This window comes from Salvelinus fontinalis, chromosome 14, assembly GCF_029448725.1.
Source record: "Salvelinus fontinalis isolate EN_2023a chromosome 14, ASM2944872v1, whole genome shotgun sequence".
NCBI lineage: Eukaryota > Metazoa > Chordata > Actinopteri > Salmoniformes > Salmonidae > Salvelinus > Salvelinus fontinalis.
In genome coordinates, this window is record NC_074678.1 from 5,883,309 (window position 1) to 5,902,656 (window position 19,348).

Sequence of the window (19,348 nt, forward strand, 5' to 3'; positions counted from 1 at the left end):
CACCATTTTTTATATCTTTCTCTGTGTGTGTGTATATGTGTGTCTGTGTTAGAGTCTGGAGGTGCTGGTGCGTGGGAAGGGTCTGGAACAGGAGCAGGTGTGTGAGGCGTGGAGGAGTGTACAGCGCCATCATGCGGACAGTGAGGAGAGACACAGCCGCAGCTTGAGAGAGAGAGATGCACTCATCAGCCAGCTACAGAACGCCCTGCACACACGCACCAAGGAGGCTGAGGTAAGACACTATACACTATACCCTGGCCACGCTATACCCTGGCCACACTATACCCTGGCCACACTACACAGTATACCCTGGCCACACTATACCCTGGACACAGTATACCCTGAACACACTATACCCTGGTCACACTATACCCCGGCCACACTACACCCCGGCCACACTATACCCCGGCCACACTATACCCCGGCCACACTATACCCCGGCCACACTATACCCCGGTCACACTATACCCCGGCCACACTATACCCCGGCCACACTATACCCCGGCCACACTATACCCGGACACACTATACCCCGGCCACACTATACCCCGGCCACACTATACCCCGGCCACACTATACCCCGGCCACACTATACCCTGGCCACACTATACCCTGGCCACAGTATACCCTGGACACACTACCCTGGACACACTATACCCTGGACACAGTATACCCTGGTCACAGTATACCCTGGACACAGTATACCCTGGACACACTACCCTGGACACAGTGTAACCTGGACACAGTATTTGAAAGAGAAATAAGGATTGGTGCTTATTTGTCAAATGAACAGAATATTGAAAAACTCTTTCTCCGTAATTCTTCAATTATTAAATTATATTTTCTCTCTCTCCCTCTTTTCTCCCTCTCCCTCTCCTCCCAGGACCTGACTGGAGCCTTGCTAGGTAAGGTGAAGGCAGGACCCAGTGAGGTGGTGGAGGAGCTGAAGGCTCGCCTCTCTCTGAAGGAGAAACTGTTCCAGGACCTGCTGTCCGACCGTAGCCGCCAGGCCCAAGAGCACCACACACTGGTTCAGGACCTGCTCGACTCCATCAGCACCAGGGACCAATACATCCATGTAATTCAACCCAACTGACCTGGTCTTCCAGTTCACCAGTACAGAAGAGAGAATAGAGAGGGAGGGGAACAGAGATAAGAAAGAGGAAGGGGAAAAGAGAGATGAGAGAGGAAGGGGAAGAGAGAAGAGAGAGGGAAGAGAGAGAAGAGAGAGGAAGGGGAAGAGAGAGAAGAAAGAGGAAGGGGAAAAGAGAGGGAGGAAGGGGAAGAGAGAGGGAGGGAGGGGAAGAGAGAGGGAGGGGAAGAGAGAGGGAGGGAGGGGAAGAGAGAGGGAGGGAGGGGAAGAGAGAGGGAGGGAGGGGAAGAGAGAGGGAGGGAGGGGAAGAGAGAGGGAGGGAGGGGAAGAGAGAGAAGAGAGAGGAAGGGGAAGAGAGAGAAGAGAGAGGAAGGGGAAGAGAGAGGGAGGAAGGGGAAGAGAGAGGGAGGGAGGGGAAGAGAGAGGGAGGGAGGGGAAGAGAGAGGGAGGGAGGGGAAGAGAGAGGGAGGGAGGGGAAGAGAGAGGAAGGGGAAGAGAGAGGGAGGGAGGGGAAGAGAGAGGGAGGGAGGGGAAGAGAGAGAAGAGAGAGGAAGGGGAAGAGAGAGAAGAGAGAGGAAGGGGAAGAGAGAGGGAGGGGAAGAGAGAGGGAGGGAGGGGAAGAGAGAGGGAGGGAGGGGAAGAGAGAGGAAGGGGAAGAGAGAGGGAGGGAGGGGAAGAGAGAGGGAGGGAGGGGAAGAGAGAGGAAGGGGAAGAGAGAGGGAGGGAGGGGAAGAGAGAGGGAGGGAGGGGAAGAGAGAGGAAGGGGAAGAGAGAGGGAGGGGAAGAGAGAGAAGAGAGAGGAAGGGGAAGAGAGAGATGAGAGAGGAAGGGGAAGAGAGAGAGAGAGAGGAAGGGGAAGAGAGAGAAGAGAGAGGAAGGGGAAGAGAGAGGGAGGGAGGGGAAGGGGAAAAGAGAGATGAGAGAGGAAGGGGAAGAGAGAGAAGAGAGAGGAAGGGGAAGAGAGAGAAGAGAGAGGAAGGGGAAGAGAGAGGGAGGGAGGGGAAGGGGAAAAGAGAGATGAGAGAGGAAGGGGAAGAGAGAGAAGAGAGAGGAAGGGGAAGAGAGAGGGAGGGGAAGAGAGAGGGAGGGAGGGAGGGGAAGAGAGAGGGAGGGAGGGGAAGAGAGAGGGAGGGAGGGGAAGAGAGAGGAAGGGGAAAAGAGAGAAGAGAGAGGAAGGGGAAGAGAGAGGAAGGGGAAGAGAGAGGAAGGGGAAGAGAGAGGAAGGGGAAGAGAGAGGAAGGGGAAGAGAGAGAAGAGAGAGGAAGGGGAAGAGAGAGGAAGGGGAAGAGAGAGGAAGGGGAAGAGAGAGGAAGGGGAAGAGAGAGGAAGGGGAAGAGAGAGGAAGGGGAAGAGAGAGGAAGGGGAAGAGAGAGGAAGGGGAAGAGAGAGGAAGGGGAAGAGAGAGGAAGGGGAAGAGAGAGGAAGGGGAAAAGAGAGATGAGAGAGGAAGGGGAAAAGAGAGAAGAGAGAGGAAGGGGAAGAGAGAGGAAGGGGAAGAGAGAGGAAGGGGAAGAGAGAGGAAGGGGAAGAGAGAGGAAGGGGAAGAGAGAGGAAGGGGAAGAGAGAGGGAGGGGAAGAGAGAGGGAGGGAGGGGAAGAGAGAGGGAGGGAGGGGAAGAGAGAGGGAGGGAGGGGAAGAGAGAGGGAGGGAGGGGAAGAGAGAGAAGAGAGAGGAAGGGGAAGAGAGAGAAGAGAGAGGAAGGGGAAGAGAGAGGGAGGAAGGGGAAGAGAGAGGGAGGGAGGGGAAGAGAGAGGGAGGGAGGGGAAGAGAGAGGGAGGGAGGGGAAGAGAGAGGGAGGGAGGGGAAGAGAGAGGAAGGGGAAGAGAGAGGGAGGGAGGGGAAGAGAGAGGGAGGGAGGGGAAGAGAGAGAAGAGAGAGGAAGGGGAAGAGAGAGAAGAGAGAGGAAGGGGAAGAGAGAGGGAGGGGAAGAGAGAGGGAGGGAGGGGAAGAGAGAGGGAGGGAGGGGAAGAGAGAGGAAGGGGAAGAGAGAGGGAGGGAGGGGAAGAGAGAGGGAGGGAGGGGAAGAGAGAGGAAGGGGAAGAGAGAGGGAGGGAGGGGAAGAGAGAGGGAGGGAGGGGAAGAGAGAGGAAGGGGAAGAGAGAGGGAGGGGAAGAGAGAGAAGAGAGAGGAAGGGGAAGAGAGAGATGAGAGAGGAAGGGGAAGAGAGAGAGAGAGAGGAAGGGGAAGAGAGAGAAGAGAGAGGAAGGGGAAGAGAGAGGGAGGGAGGGGAAGGGGAAAAGAGAGAAGAGAGAGGAAGGGGAAGAGAGAGGGAGGGAGGGGAAGGGGAAAAGAGAGATGAGAGAGGAAGGGGAAGAGAGAGAAGAGAGAGGAAGGGGAAGAGAGAGAAGAGAGAGGAAGGGGAAGAGAGAGGGAGGGAGGGGAAGGGGAAAAGAGAGATGAGAGAGGAAGGGGAAGAGAGAGAAGAGAGAGGAAGGGGAAGAGAGAGGGAGGGGAAGAGAGAGGGAGGGAGGGAGGGGAAGAGAGAGGGAGGGAGGGGAAGAGAGAGGGAGGGAGGGGAAGAGAGAGGGAGGGAGGGGAAGAGAGAGGAAGGGGAAAAGAGAGAAGAGAGAGGAAGGGGAAGAGAGAGGAAGGGGAAGAGAGAGGAAGGGGAAGAGAGAGGAAGGGGAAGAGAGAGAAGAGAGAGGAAGGGGAAGAGAGAGGAAGGGGAAGAGAGAGGAAGGGGAAGAGAGAGGAAGGGGAAGAGAGAGGAAGGGGAAGAGAGAGGAAGGGGAAGAGAGAGGAAGGGGAAGAGAGAGGAAGGGGAAGAGAGAGGAAGGGGAAGAGAGAGGAAGGGGAAAAGAGAGATGAGAGAGGAAGGGGAAAAGAGAGAAGAGAGAGGAAGGGGAAGAGAGAGGAAGGGGAAGAGAGAGGAAGGGGAAGAGAGAGGAAGGGGAAGAGAGAGGAAGGGGAAGAGAGAGGAAGGGGAAGAGAGAGGAAGGGGAAGAGAGAGGAAGGGGAAAGAGAGATGAGAGAGGAAGGGGAAAGAGAGAAGAGAGAGGAAGGGGAAGAGAGGGGAAGGGGAAAAGAGAGAAGAGAGAGGAAGGGGAAAAGAGAGAAGAGAGAGGAAGGGAGGAGAAGAGAGAGGGAGGGAGGGGAAGAGAGAGGGAGGGAGGGGAAGAGAGAGGAAGGGGAAGAGAGAGGGAGGGAGGGGAAGAGAGAGGGAGGGAGGGGAAGAGAGAGGAAGGGGAAGAGAGAGGGAGGGAGGGGAAGAGAGAGGGAGGGAGGGGAAGAGAGAGGAAGGGGAAGAGAGAGGGAGGGGAAGAGAGAGAAGAGAGAGGAAGGGGAAGAGAGAGGGAGGGAGGGGAAGAGAGAGGAAGGGAGGGGAAGAGAGAGGAAGGGGAAGAGAGAGGGAGGAAGGGGAAGAGAGAGAAGAGAGAGGAAGGGGAAGAGAGAGGGAGGGAGGGGAAGAGAGAGGAAGGGGAAGAGAGAGGGAGGGAGGGGAAGAGAGAGGGAGGGAGGGGAAGAGAGAGGAAGGGGAAGAGAGAGGGAGGAAGGGGAAGAGAGAGAAGAGAGAGGAAGGGGAAGAGAGAGGGAGGAAGGGGAAGAGAGAGAAGAGAGAGGAAGGGGAAGAGAGAGGGAGGAAGGGGAAGAGAGAGAAGAGAGAGGAAGGGGAAGAGAGAGAAGAGAGAGGAAGGGGAAGAGAGAGGGAGGGGAAGAGAGAGGGAGGGGAAGAGAGAGGAAGGGAAGAGAGAGGAAGGGGAAGAGAGAGAAGAGAGAGGAAGGGGAAGAGAGAGAAGAGAGAGGAAGGGGAAGAGAGAGAAGAGAGAGGAAGGGGAAAAGAGAGAAGAGAGAGGAAGGGGAAGAGAGAGAAGAGAGAGGGAGGGGAAGAGAGAGGGAGGGAGGGGAAGAGAGAGGGAGGGAGGGGAAGAGAGAGGGAGGGAGAAGAAGAGAGAGGGAGGGAGGGGAAGAGAGAGGGAGGGAGGGGAAGAGAGAGGGAGGGAGGGGAAGAGAGAGGGAGGGAGGGGAAGAGAGAGGGAGGGAGGGGAAGAGAGAGGGAGGGAGGGGAAGAGAGAGGGAGGGAGGGGAAGAGAGAGGTAGGGGAAAAGAGAGAAGAGAGAGGAAGGGGAAGAGAGAGGGAGGGAGGGGAAGAGAGAGGGAGGAAGGGGAAGAGAGAGGGAGGGAGGGGAAGAGAGAGGGAGGGAGGGGAAGAGAGAGGGAGGGAGGGGAAGAGAGAGGGAGGGAGGGGAAGAGAGAGGGAGGGAGGGGAAGAGAGAGGGAGGAAGGGGAAGAGAGAGGGAGGGAGGGGAAGAGAGAGGGAGGGAGGGGAAGAGAGAGGGAGGGAGGGGAAGAGAGAGGGAGGGAGGGGAAGAGAGAGGGAGGGAGGGGAAGAGAGAGGAAGGGGAAAGAGAGAAGAGAGAGGAAGGGGAAGAGAGAGGAAGGGGAAGAGAGAGGGAGGGAGGGGAAGAGAGAGGGAGGGAGGGGAAGAGAGAGGGAGGGAGGGGAAGAGAGAGGGAGGGAGGGGAAGAGAGAGGGAGGGAGGGGAAGAGAGAGGGAGGGGAAGAGAGAGGGAGGGAGGGGAAGAGAGAGGGAGGAAGGGGAAGAGAGAGGGAGGGAGGGGAAGAGAGAGGGAGGGAGGGGAAGAGAGAGGGAGGGAGGGGAAGAGAGAGGGAGGGAGGGGAAGAGAGAGGGAGGGAGGGGAAGAGAGAGGGAGGGAGGGGAAGAGAGAGGAAGGGGAAGAGAGAGGAAGGGGAAGAGAGAGGAAGGGGAAGAGAGAGGAAGGGGAAGAGAGAGAGGGAGGGGAAGAGAGAGAAGAGAGAGGAAGGGGAAGAGAGAGGAAGGGGAAGAGAGAGAAGAGAGGAAGGGGAAGAGAGAGGAAGGGGAAGAGAGAGGAAGGGGAAGAGAGAGAAGAGAGAGGAAGGGGAAGAGAGAGAAGAGAGAGGAAGGGGAAGAGAGAGAAGAGAAAGGGAGGAGAAGAGAGAGAAGAGAGAGGAAGGGGAAAAGAGAGATGAGAGAGGAAGGGGAAGAGAGAGGAAGGGGAAGAGAGAGAAGAGAGAGGAAGGGGAAAAGAGAGGAAGGGGAAGAGAGAGGAAGGGGAAGAGAGAGAAGAGAGAGGAAGGGGAAGAGAGAGAAGAGAGAGGAAGGGGAAGAGAGAGAAGAGAGAGGAAGGGGAAAAGAGAGAAGAGAGAGGAAGGGGAAGAGAGAGGGAGGGAGGGGAAGAGAGAGGGAGGGAGGGGAAGAGAGAGGAAGGGGAAGAGAGAGGAAGGGGAAGAGAGAGAAGAGAGAGGAAGGGGAAGAGAGAGAAGAGAGAGGAAGGGGAAAAGAGAGAAGAGAGAGGAAGGGGAAGAGAGAGGGAGGGAGGGGAAGAGAGAGGGAGGGAGGGGAAGAGAGAGGAAGGGGAAGAGAGAGGGAGGAAGGGGAAGAGAGAGAAGAGAGAGGAAGGGGAAGAGAGAGAAGAGAGAGGAAGGGGAAGAGAGAGGAAGGGGAAGAGAGAGGAAGGGGAAGAGAGAGGAAGGGGAAGAGAGAGAGGGAGGGGAAGAGAGAGAAAGGGGAAGAGAGAGAAAGGGGAAGAGAGAGGAAGGGGAAGAGAGAGGAAGGGGAAGAGAGAGGAAGGGGAAGAGAGAGGGAGGGAGGGGAAGAGAGAGGGAGGGAGGGGAAGAGAGAGGGAGGGAGGGGAAGAGAGAGGGAGGGAGGGGAAGAGAGAGGAAGGGGAAAAGAGAGAAGAGAGAGGAAGGGGAAGAGAGAGGAAGGGGAAGAGAGAGGGAGGGAGGGGAAGAGAGAGGGAGGGAGGGGAAGAGAGAGGGAGGGAGGGGAAGAGAGAGGGAGGGAGGGGAAGAGAGAGGGAGGGAGGGGAAGAGAGAGGGAGGGGAAGAGAGAGGGAGGGAGGGGAAGAGAGAGGGAGGAAGGGGAAGAGAGAGGGAGGGAGGGGAAGAGAGAGGGAGGGAGGGGAAGAGAGAGGGAGGGAGGGGAAGAGAGAGGGAGGGAGGGGAAGAGAGAGGGAGGGAGGGGAAGAGAGAGGAAGGGGAAGAGAGAGGAAGGGGAAGAGAGAGGAAGGGGAAGAGAGAGGAAGGGGAAGAGAGAGAGGGAGGGGAAGAGAGAGAAGAGAGAGGAAGGGGAAGAGAGAGGAAGGGGAAGAGAGAGGAAGGGGAAGAGAGAGAAGAGAGGAAGGGGAAGAGAGAGGAAGGGGAAGAGAGAGGAAGGGGAAGAGAGAGAAGAGAGAGGAAGGGGAAGAGAGAGAAGAGAAAGGGAGGAGAAGAGAGAGAAGAGAGAGGAAGGGGAAAAGAGAGATGAGAGAGGAAGGGGAAGAGAGAGGAAGGGGAAGAGAGAGAAGAGAGAGGAAGGGGAAAAGAGAGGAAGGGGAAGAGAGAGGAAGGGGAAGAGAGAGAAGAGAGAGGAAGGGGAAGAGAGAGAAGAGAGAGGAAGGGGAAGAGAGAGAAGAGAGAGGAAGGGGAAAAGAGAGAAGAGAGAGGAAGGGGAAGAGAGAGGGAGGGAGGGGAAGAGAGAGGGAGGGAGGGGAAGAGAGAGGAAGGGGAAGAGAGAGGAAGGGGAAGAGAGAGAAGAGAGAGGAAGGGGAAGAGAGAGAAGAGAGAGGAAGGGGAAAAGAGAGAAGAGAGAGGAAGGGGAAGAGAGAGGGAGGGAGGGGAAGAGAGAGGGAGGGAGGGGAAGAGAGAGGAAGGGGAAGAGAGAGGGAGGAAGGGGAAGAGAGAGAAGAGAGAGGAAGGGGAAGAGAGAGAAGAGAGAGGAAGGGGAAGAGAGAGGAAGGGGAAGAGAGAGGAAGGGGAAGAGAGAGGAAGGGGAAGAGAGAGAGGGAGGGGAAGAGAGAGAAAGGGGAAGAGAGAGAAAGGGGAAGAGAGAGGAAGGGGAAGAGAGAGGAAGGGGAAGAGAGAGGAAGGGGAAGAGAGAGGAAGGGGAAGAGAGAGGAAGGGGAAGAGAGAGAGGGAGGGGAAGAGAGAGAAGAGAGAGGAAGGGGAAGAGAGAGGAAGGGGAAGAGAGAGGAAGGGGAAGAGAGAGAAGAGAAAGGGAGGAGAAGAGAGAGAAGAGAGAGGAAGGGGAAGAGAGAGGAAGGGGAAGAGAGAGGAAGGGGAAGAGAGAGGAAGGGGAAGAGAGAGGAAGGGGAAGAGAGAGAGGGAGGGGAAGAGAGAGAAGAGAGAGGAAGGGGAAGAGAGAGGAAGGGGAAGAGAGAGGAAGGGGAAGAGAGAGAAGAGAAAGGGAGGAGAAGAGAGAGAAGAGAGAGAAGAGAGAGGAAGGGGAAAAGAGAGATGAGAGAGGAAGGGGAAAAGAGAGAAGAGAGAGGAAGGGGAAGAGAGAGGGAGGGAGGGGAAGAGAGAGGGAGGGAGGGGAAGAGAGAGGGAGGGAGGGGAAGAGAGAGGGAGGGAGGGGAAGAGAGAGGGAGGGAGGGGAAGAGAGAGGAAGGGGAAGAGAGAGGGAGGAAGGGGAAGAGAGAGGGAGGGAGGGGAAGAGAGAGGAAGGGGAAGAGAGAGGGAGGAAGGGGAAGAGAGAGAAGAGAGAGGAAGGGGAAGAGAGAGAGAGAGAGGAAGGGGAAGAGAGAGAAGAGAGAGGGAGGAGAAGAGAAGAGAGCGGAAGGGGAAGAGAGAGGGAGGAGAAGAGAGAGGAAGGGGAAGAGAGAGGAAGGGGAAGAGAGAGAAGAGAGAGGGAGGAGAAGAGAAGAGAGCGGAAGGGGAAGAGAGAGGGAGGAGAAGAGAGAGGAAGGGGAAGAGAGAGAAGAGAAGAGAGCGGAAGGGGAAGAGAGAGGGAGGAGAAGAGAGAGGAAGGGGAAGAGAGAGGGAGGAGAAGAGAGAGGGAGGGGAAGAGAGAGGAAGGGGAAGAGAGAGGAAGGGGAAGAGAGAGGAAGGGGAAGAGAGAGGAAGGGGAAGAGAGAGGAAGGGGAAGAGAGAGAGGGAGGGGAAGAGAGAGAAGAGAGAGGGAGGAGAAGAGAAGAGAGCGGAAGGGGAAGAGAGAGGGAGGAGAAGAGAGAGGGAGGGGAAGAGAGAGGAAGGGGAAGAGAGAGGAAGGGGAAGAGAGAGGAAGGGGAAGAGAGAGAAGAGAGAGGGAGGAGAAGAGAAGAGAGCGGAAGGGGAAGAGAGAGGGAGGAGAAGAGAGAGGGAGGGGAAGAGAGAGGAAGGGGAAGAGAGAGGAAGGGGAAGAGAGAGGAAGGGGAAGAGAGAGGGAGGGGAAGAGAGAGGAAGGGGAAGAGAGAGGAAGGGGAAGAGAGAGGAAGGGGAAGAGAGAGGAAGGGGAAGAGAGAGGGAGGAGAAGAGAGAGGGAGACTTTTTTCCATGAAGATATATTGATTTAATTATTTTAATCCCCCAAAATCTCCATCCTCCCCTTGCCCCTCCCCTTCTCTCATCCAGGACTCAGCAGGTCGTCTGGGTGAGGTGATGAGTGAGCAGACTGTACGTCTCCAGGAGCTCCGCAGACAGCTAACTTCTGGCTCCCAGGCCTACGGGTCTCAACTAGACCTCCAGGGTCCAGGCCTCCAGGGTCCAGACCTCCAGGGGACCAGCCAGAACTTCCAGGCCCTGCAGGAGGAGCTGCGTCTGGCCCTGATGAGGGAGAGGGAGGCCCAGGCTGAGATCACAGCCCTCAGGACCATGGCAGGCCAGACAGACAGGCCAGTCAACAGGCAGGCAGAGTTTGGAGGTGGGCATCAGAGGAACATGGGGCTCTGTCTGTAGTGGCACCTTCTGGGCTACAGGGGGCAGCACTGTCTTCTCTTCTCATAGAGTTTGGGGTGTGGTGTATGGGTCTACTAATGTGTCTGCTAACATGGGTGTCTTGGTTCTCGGGTGATGATGCTAACCATAGTTAAGACTTGGCAGTATCTGCAAGACAATGTTATTTATATATTACCTAATTGATTTTTATATTTGCGATTTATAAATGTTTATGTTTTAATTGTGTTATGTATTAGTTTTTCTGTATAGTAGCTTGTGTATCGAAGGCTTCTCTGAATGTATAACTGGTAGACAGAGAAACAGAGAGGGAAGGTAGGAGTTATGTTTTCATGCATACCATGAGATTTTTAACTTTGTATGATAGCGTCGATAGCAACATGTGTTTTAAAGTTATGTCATGACTTTTGCTATTTATACTAATAATATGTGTGTGCCTTTGCATGTACAACTGCATGTACCATGGTGGTTATGTTATATACCATGTAATGGTATTGTGTTTATATACCAGTCTCTGCAACTCAGATTTGTATAGAATATCAAACAATGGCTGCCGTCTGAAATGTGTGCTTCAAGTTGAATATCATTTGTTAGCTTTGGCCAGATTACAGTACATTTTAACAGCAATTAATAACTTTTAAACATTGTCTGAATGTCACACTATAAGGAACACAGTATGTTCTGGATGACACACATAATCCTCTCCTGTTTAATATTCATCCTTTCTCCCAGAGACATTACCCAACATGTTTGTCTCTAAACGAGAAATCATCTGATAACTCGGCAGAAGCTGCTTTTCCTACAGTCTTTGCCATCTGAGTCACAAGCACAGTAAGATCCTTGTCACTAGAGCACAGTAAGATCCTTGTCACTAGAGCACAGTAAGATCCTTGTCACTAGAGCACAGTAAGATCCTTGTCACTAGAGCACAGTAAGATCCTTGTCACTAGAGCACAGTAAACACCCTGAGTACCATGATGTTGACAAGCTTAATAAACAAACGTGTGTTCTGTGGGATTGATGTGGTGTTTATGGTGGGCTTGGTTGGTTCAGCTGTCCCTCCCTCCCTGACTTACTCCATAAACATTGTCTACATGGGTTGTACACTGGTGTAACGGCTGTCGAAGTCGTTCTCCTCCTCAGACGAGGAGGAGCATGGATCGGACCAACACGCAGAGTGGAAAGTGGTCATTATTTAATGAACGTAAAACAGAACACTTACAAAAACAACAAACGTGACAAAACCGAAAACAGTCCCGTGTGGTACGAACACTGACACGAGAACAAACACCCACAAAACACACCTGAAACCCAGGCTGCCTAAGTATGATTCTCAATCAGGGACAACGATTGACAGCTGTCTCTGATTGAGAATCATACCCGGCCGAACACAAACATCCCAACATAGAAAATAACACATAGACAACCCACCCCAACTCACGCCCTGACCAACTAAATAAATACAAGAAAAATAAAAAACAGGTCAGGAACGTGACATAACCCCCCCCTTAAGGTGCAAACTCCGGGCGCACCAGCATAAAGTCTAGGGGAGGGTCTGGGTGGGCGTCTGTCCACGGTGGCGGCTCTGGCGCTGGTCGTGGTCCCCACCCCACCATAGTCAAACCCCGCTTCCTTGGCCTCCTCCCAATGGCCACCCTCCAAATTAACCCCACCGGACTGAGGGGCGGATCCTGGCTGGCCGGCTCTGGCTGGTCCTGGCTGGACGGCTCTGGCTGGTCCTGGCTGGACGGCTCTGGCTGCTCATGGCTGGACGGCTCTGGCTGCTCATGGCTGGCTGGCTGGCTGGCGGCTCTGGCTGCTCATGGCTGGCTGGCGGCTCTGGCTGCTCATGGCTGGCTGGCGGCTCTGGCTGCTCATGGCTGGCTGGCGGCTCTGGCTGCTCATGGCTGGCTGGCGGCTCTGGCTGCTCATGGCTGGCTGGCGGCACAGGCTGCTCATGGCTGGCTGGAGGCACAGGCTGCTCATGGCTGACTGTCGGCTCTGCCTGGTCCTGGCTGACTGTCGGCTCTGGCTGGTCCTGGCTGACTGTCGGCTCTGGCTGGTCCTGGCTGGACAGCTCTGGCTGATCCTGTCTGGCGGAAGGCTCTGGCTGATCCTGTCTGGCGGACGGCTCTAGCGGCTCCTGTCTGGCGGACGGCTCTAGTGGCTCCTGTCTGGCGGACGGCTCTGAAGGCTCAGGACAGACGGGCGGCTTTGAAACCTCAGTACAGACGGGCGGCTCTGACGGCTCGGAACAGACGGACAGCGCTGGGCAGGCAGACAGTTCAGACAGCGCTGGGAAGGCAGGCAGTTCAGACAGCGCTGGGAAGGCAGGCAGTTCAGACAGCGCTGGGAAGGCAGGCAGTTCAGACAGCGCTGGGAAGGCAGGCAGTTCAGACAGCGCTGGGAAGGCAGGCAGTTCAGACAGCGCTGGGCAGGCAGGCAGTTCAAACAGCGCTGGGCAGGCAGACAGTTCAGACACTGGCTGCGCTGGAGAGGAGGAAGGCTCTGACAGTGCCGGACAGGTGGGAGCAGCTGGAGAGAGAACCCGGAGAGACAGCCTGGTGCGGGGGGCTGCCACCGGTGGACTGGTACGTGGAGGTGGCACCGGGTATACCGGACCGTGAAGGAGGACACGCGCTCTTGAGCACCGAGCCTCCCCAACCCTACCAGGTTGAATGGTCCCCGTAGCCCTGCCAGTGCGGCGAGGTGGAATAGCCCGCACTGGGCTATGCTGGCGAACCGGGGACACCATCTGTAAGGCTGCTGCCATGTATGCCAGCCCGAGGAGACGCACTGGAGGCCAGATGCGTTGGGCCGGCTTCATGACATCCGGCTCGATGCCCAACCTAACCCTACCAGTGCGGCGAGGTGGAATAGCCCGCACTGGACTAAGCACGCGTACTGGGGACACCGTGCGCTTCACCGCATTACACGGTGTCTGACCAGTACGACGCCCTCTCACTCCACGGTAAGCACGGGAAGTTGGCTCAGGTATTCTACCCGGCTTTGCCACACTCCTCGTGTTACCCCACCCCCCAATACATTTTTGGGTCTGACTCTCGGGCTCCCAACCGCGTCGCCGCGCTGCCTCCTCATACCAGCGCCTCTGCCTTCGCTGCCTCCAGCTCCGCCTTGGGACGGCGATATTCCCCTGGCTGAGCCCAGGGTCCTTTGCCGTCCAGGATCTCCTCCCAAGTCCACGAGTCCTGTGTCCTCGGTCTCTGCTGCTGTCTGTTCCCACTCTGCTTGATCCTGTTTTGGTGGGTTTTTCTGTAACGGCTGTCGAAGTCGTTCTCCTCCTCAGACGAGGAGGAGCATGGATCGGACCAACACACAGAGTGGAAAGTGGTCATTATTTAATGAACGTAAAACAGAACACTTACAAAAACAACAAACGTGACAAAACCGAAAACAGTCCCGTGTGGTACGAACACTGACACGAGAACAAACACCCACAAAACACACCTGAAACCCAGGCTGCCTAAGCATGATTCTCAATCAGGGACAACGATTGACAGCTGTCTCTGATTGAGAATCATACCCGGCCGAACACAAACATCCCAACATAGAAAATAACACATAGACAACCCACCCCAACTCACGCCCTGACCAACTAAATAAATACAAGAAAAATAAAAAACAGGTCAGGAATGTGACAACTGGTCATAAACATATATACACTGCTCAAAAAAATAAAGGGAACACTTAAACAACACAATGTAACTCCAAGTCAATCACACTTCTGTGAAATCAAACTGTCCACTTAGGAAGCAACACTGATTGACAATAAATTTCACATGCTGTTGTGCAAATGGAATAGACAAAAGGTGGAAATTATAGGAAATTAGCAAGACACCCCCAAAAAAGGAGTGATTCTGCAGGTGGTGACCACAGACCACTTCTCAGTTCCTATGCTTCCTGGCTGATGTTTTGGTCACTTTTGAATGCTGGCGGTGCTCTCACTCTAGTGGTAGCATGAGACGGAGTCTACAACCCACACAAGTGGCTCAGGTAGTGCAGTTCATCCAGGATGGCACATCAATGCGAGCTGTGGCAAAAAGGTTTGCTGTGTCTGTCAGCGTAGTATCCAGAGCATGGAGGCGCTACCAGGAGACAGGCCAGTACATCAGGAGACGTGGAGGAGGCCGTAGGAGGGCAACAACCCAGCAGCAGGACCGCTACCTCCGCCTTTGTGCAAGGAGGTGCACTGCCAGAGCCCTGCAAAATGACCTCCAGCAGGCCACAAATGTGCATGTGTCAGCATATGGTCTCACAAGGGGTCTGAGGATCTCATCTCGGTACCTAATGGCAGTCAGGCTACCTCTGGCGAGCACATGGAGGGCTGTGCGGCCCCACAAAGAAATGCCACCCCACACCATGACTGACCCATCGCCAAACCGGTCATGCTGGAGGATGTTGCAGGCAGCAGAACGTTCTCCACGGCGTCTCCAGACTCTGTCACATGTGCTCAGTGTGAACCTGCTTTCATCTGTGAAGAGCACAGGGCGCCAGTGGCGAATTTGCCAATCTTGGTGTTCTCTGGCAAATGCCAAACGTCCTGCACGGTGTTGGGCTGTAAGCACAACCCCCACTTGTGGACGTCGGGCCCTCATACCACCCTCATGGAGTCTGTTTCTGACCGTTTGAGCAGACACATGCACATTTGTGGCCTGCTGGAGGTCATTTTGCAGGGCGCTGGCAGTGCACCTCCTTGCACAAAGGCGGAGGTTGCGGTCCTGCTGCTGGGTTGTTGCCCTCCTACGGCCTCCTCCACGTCTCCTGATGTACTGGCCTGTCTCCTGGTAGCGCCTCCATGCTCTGGACACTACGCTGACAGACACAGCAAACCTTTTTGCCACAGCTCGCATTGATGTGCCATCCTGGATGAACTGCACTACCTGAGCCACTTGTGTGGGTTGTAGACTCCGTCTCATGCTACCACTAGAGTGAGAGCACCGCCAGCATTCAAAACTGACCAAAACATCAGCCAGGAAGCATAGGAACTGAGAAGTGGTCTGTGGTCACCACCTGCAGAATCACTCCTTTTTTGGGGGTGTCTTGCTAATTGCCTATAATTTCCACCTTTTGTCTATTCCATTTGCACAACAGCATATGAAATGTATTGTCAATCAGTGTTGCTTCCTAAGTGGACAGTTTGATTTCACAGAAGTGTGATTGACTTGGAGTTACATTGTGTTGTTTAGTGTTCCCTTTATTTTTTTGAGCAGTGTATATAAATATACTACCAGTCAACAGTTTGAACACACCTACTCATTCAAGGGTTTTGCTTTATTTTGACATTTTTTTGACATTGTAGAATAATAGTGATGACATCAAAACTATTAAATAACACATGGAATCATGTAATAACCAAAAAAAGTGCTAAAACAAATCAAAATATATTTTATATTTGAAATTCATCAAAGTAGCCACCCTTTGCCTTGATGACAGCTTTGCACACTCTTGGCATTCTCTCAACCAGCTTCATGAGGTATTCACCTGGAACACTACAAATGTGTTATTTCATAGTTTGATGTCTTCACTATTATTCTACAATGTAAAAAAAAATCTAAATGTAGGAAAAGCCTTGAATGAGTAGGTGTGTTCAAACTTTTGACCGGTACTGTATACAGCTAATTTGAAGATATAGGGCATGGTACCCTAGAAATACATTGTGTGAGTGCATGACTGCATATAACAGTAACATATTCACAAAATCCTCCCAAGTTCAACAGTAAAATGCTCCAATTGCATTACGTTGATTATTTGAAGGGCAGTGGACATTACATAGAAACAAGGGTAGACTTTCCTAGCTGCATGTAGACACATGCCAATCAAATCTCCTTTAATCACTCCTAAAGAGAACTCTCTAATCCTCAGAGCCCTGTTAGACCCAATGAGCAGAGTGATGCCTCCTGCTGGCCGTACCTCTCCTTAACGCCTGTCCCACAGCATAGCATCTGTGAAAATAATCTATTGAGTATTGTATCCCTCTATAATGTATCACTCGGCTGTCTGACAGTACAAGATTACAGCCATCTAGTGCTTAGACATATGCTTTTGAATGGGCTTCTATTTGAATAGAGTACATTCCTGAAATCCAATCTTTGTCAAGTGGACACTGAACAGATTCCACAGAGATCTAGACACAATTATGGACTACTATATTGCTCCAATGATGCCTTATCCTTTTTAGGATGTGCTTTCTGCACTGTTTTATGCATTTGAATAGTCTGCCCTGGTCAATTACACTTGTCTACAAGAGGTTGGTGGAACCTTAATTGGGGAGAACACGCTTGTGATAATGGCTGGAGCGGAATCAGTAGGGAATGGTATCAAACACACGGTTTCCATGGTTTCCAGGTGTTTGATGCCATTCCATTCGCTCCGTTCCAGACATTATTATGAGCCGTTCTCCCCTCGGCAGCCTCTACTGCTATTACCTATATAAAATACAGAAACCTGTAGATTTGATCAATGCAACATTCTGATGATTTTAGAGTTAAAAGCATGGAGTGTTCTAGGACCTACTGTACCTACGGTAAATCAAAGAGATCTGCTCGTCCCAAGGCTAATATTTGACCAATGATGTGTATATATACACTAGATGACTCACAGGGGGCACTGTAGTGAAACCACCGTGCCTCCATCTTGAAACTCCTCCACCTTTGTAAAACATATTTTGGAAGCTATAGAAATCCATTTATGAATGTCTACATTAGTTTTTGCCACGTTAATTATATTACAGACTCCTTAATGCATACTTTAAAATTATATTATGTTAGCTGAACATACATTTGTCAAAACATTTTTTATAAAAACATTTTCCTTAAAGCTGCAATATGTAACTTATTGGATGACTCGAAACAATAGAAATGTGAGTTATAGATCTGTCATTCTCATTGAAAGCCAGTCTAAGAAGCGGTAGATCTGTTCTATGTGCGCTATTTCTATTCTTCCCATTCTAAACTTTTGTTTTTGCGTCTTTTACTTCGAGTTTTGTACACCAGCTTCAAACAGCTGAAAATACAATATTTTCGGGTTATTGAAAATATATTTCACAGTGGTTTAGATGGTACAATGATTTTCTACATTCTCTATGCTTGTTTTGTCACAAACTGAAATTAGGTGAACTATTAGAATTTCAGAAACCAGGAAATGGAAATATTTAAATACATGTAATTTTGTCCTTGAAACATTTCATTGAAATACTGTAGAATTCCATTCATTCCAATGGTTGGTGGCTTCAAAGCCTCTCATTGGCCAATACATAGTATAAGCAATCTAGGGTTTATGTACATCATTTGTATTTTAACTATAAATAAAGGAAAACTGTAAAACTACTAATATATGTAAAACTACTCCAATAGCCTAGCAATATATAAGTTAAATCCTCTCCTAGCCCTTTAGTCTGTGACACCTCAGCCTGTTACTCCACAGAGCTGTGTCTGTAAGATTGTATTTACTGTATGTGGTTATCTGCTGTTATAGTTTATCTTACTGTTTATCTGCCCATACAGTAGTATAACCCAGTCCACAGAGATAGATTCCCTCAGAGGTCATTCCTGAGCTGCTCTTTTTTAGAGCTTCTCTTCCTGTCTTTATATATACACTAGATGACTGCCAGGGGGCGCTTTTTTGAAGCCGCCGCACCTCCATCTTGAAACTCCTCCACCGTTGTAAAACATAAAGACAGGAAGAGACAGAGACACCTCTGAGGGAAGAAGGAGAGGTTTTAAGAGTGACCACCACCATTACTTATTGTAAGAAGAATCTTTTGCTGATGCGTTTACTTCAGTTTGCTTTTTGTTGGAAATACTATTTGGTGGAAAGACTTTGACATACAGAAAAGCCAGGATTGGGGGAGATGATGTATGGTGTGTGAAAACATACAGTATAGAAAGGTTGTTGAATTGTACTCTGGCAAAAGCAAGAAAAGGATTTGTATGTTTTTATCGATCTGTGTCAGTGTGACATTTTCTTTTCAGAACTTGTGTGTAAGTTTATTGTTAAGCTAAAAACTGGGTTCTGTGTTCTGTTTACAGAATTCAGCTCAGAGGAAGAGGATGATGTCAACAGTGACTATGCAGACAGCATGGAGGAAGAGGAGTCCAAACTGACAGCCCAAACCCTAGCCACAATGCAGGTAGGCCATACAATAATACTTTTTTTTATTGTCACATACACCAGATAGGTGCAGTGAAATATGTTGTTTTACAGGGTCATCATACTACGGCACCCCTGGAGCAAATTAGAGTTGTGCCTTGCCTTGCTCAAGGACACATCGGCAGATTTTTCAAACCTTTTCTAACCCTTTCTAACTAACCTTGTCAGTTTGGGTATTCAAACCAGCAACCTTTCAGTCAATGGCTCAATGCTCTAACCACTAGGCTACCTGCCACCCTACTTTAGCTAACCTAGAATATTGAAATAGTGGTAGATTATTTTGTCCTAATCATATCACATTGAATCTTTACTAACTACCACTCATATTTTAGTTATCAACATACTGTGGCGATCTTGCACGCTCATCTCTCTCTCTCCTCAAATCAGAACCCAGAGCTTCATGGACCTGGGAAAGGGAAGCTATCCCAGGATCCTGTGGGAGAGGGCCAGGGGCTGGTGGAGGTGAAACAGCTGGTGCAACAGAAGAGGGTGGTGGAGAGAGAACTGATGGAGGTGAAACAGCTGGTGCAACAGAAGAGGGTGGTAGAGAGAGAACTGCAGGAGCTAAAGGTTCAGCTGGAAAAGGCTGGCTTCTCCTCCCTGGCCCAGATGAGGTAACGATAACACGCTGACTAGCTGGCTGCACACACCACATGTTGTTATGAAACATGATATAGATTCAGTATACGAATGAAAGTGAATTAAATTGTATGAATGACATTAAATGAATTAAAATCTACCTTCATTCATATAAGGAAACATTGACTCAATCTAAAATCTTTCCCGCCTATTTTGGCGGTCGGTGGCGTTTGAGATGAGGATTATTTTTTATGAACATGGTCATATTTCTATTACAGGATATTAGATGACTGTCATTCCATATTCCGCTTAGGCTACTCAATGATACTCTAATGTTCCCTATACCCATCACGAGGTTGCTACAACCTAGCCTATGAATGGATGTTTACAACATAGGTGCACAGGTCAAGAGACAAATTTTGAGTAATCAACATGACAGACAGTGACACATTCACTCTCTGGCCTGCATCTAGCTGATCTGGGGTATAATCATTAGTCCAACAGTTGCAAATTAGAGTTTCTATTGGACAAACTCAGGTATGTTTATCCCCGTTTCGTTCCGTTTGCTCCCGTTAAAGAAGGTTTTGTATTGAAGTCAATGTACCCAGAGGAGGACAGAAGCTATCTGTCTCCCAGCTACACCATGGTGCTACTGTGCTGCTGAGGCTATTCTAGACCTTCATTAGCAAAACAGTGTATTTCATATATTTAGTATAGTTTTATCTAAAAAGGATAACTAATGTTTCAGTATTTAGATACATTTTTTGCTGTTGTATTTTTACCCCCTTTTCCGATCTTGTCTCATCACTGCAACTCCCAACGGGCTCGGGAGGTGAAGGTCAAGTCATGCGTCCTCCGAAACATAACCCGCCAAACCGCGCTTCTTAACAAAACC

The 19,348-nt window shown here is 51.4% G+C and overlaps 1 protein-coding gene across 6 annotated transcripts in view; it reads left to right on the plus strand.

Moving 5' to 3' along the window:
• Window positions 1-19,348, plus strand: part of LOC129869442 (myomegalin-like) — a 139,527-nt gene that overhangs the window by 68,102 nt on the left and 52,077 nt on the right. For 5 of the 6 annotated variants that reach the window (XM_055943862.1, XM_055943863.1, XM_055943858.1 and 2 more), the window contains 5 exons: window positions 53-232; window positions 884-1,078; window positions 9,385-9,673; window positions 17,754-17,854; window positions 18,262-18,488. In XM_055943862.1, coding sequence (XP_055799837.1) covers window positions 53-232; window positions 884-1,078; window positions 9,385-9,673; window positions 17,754-17,854; window positions 18,262-18,488 — 992 coding nt within the window. The remainder of the gene's footprint in view (window positions 1-52; window positions 233-883; window positions 1,079-9,384; window positions 9,674-17,753; window positions 17,855-18,261; window positions 18,489-19,348) is intronic. The other variant, XM_055943859.1, reaches the window with a different exon arrangement.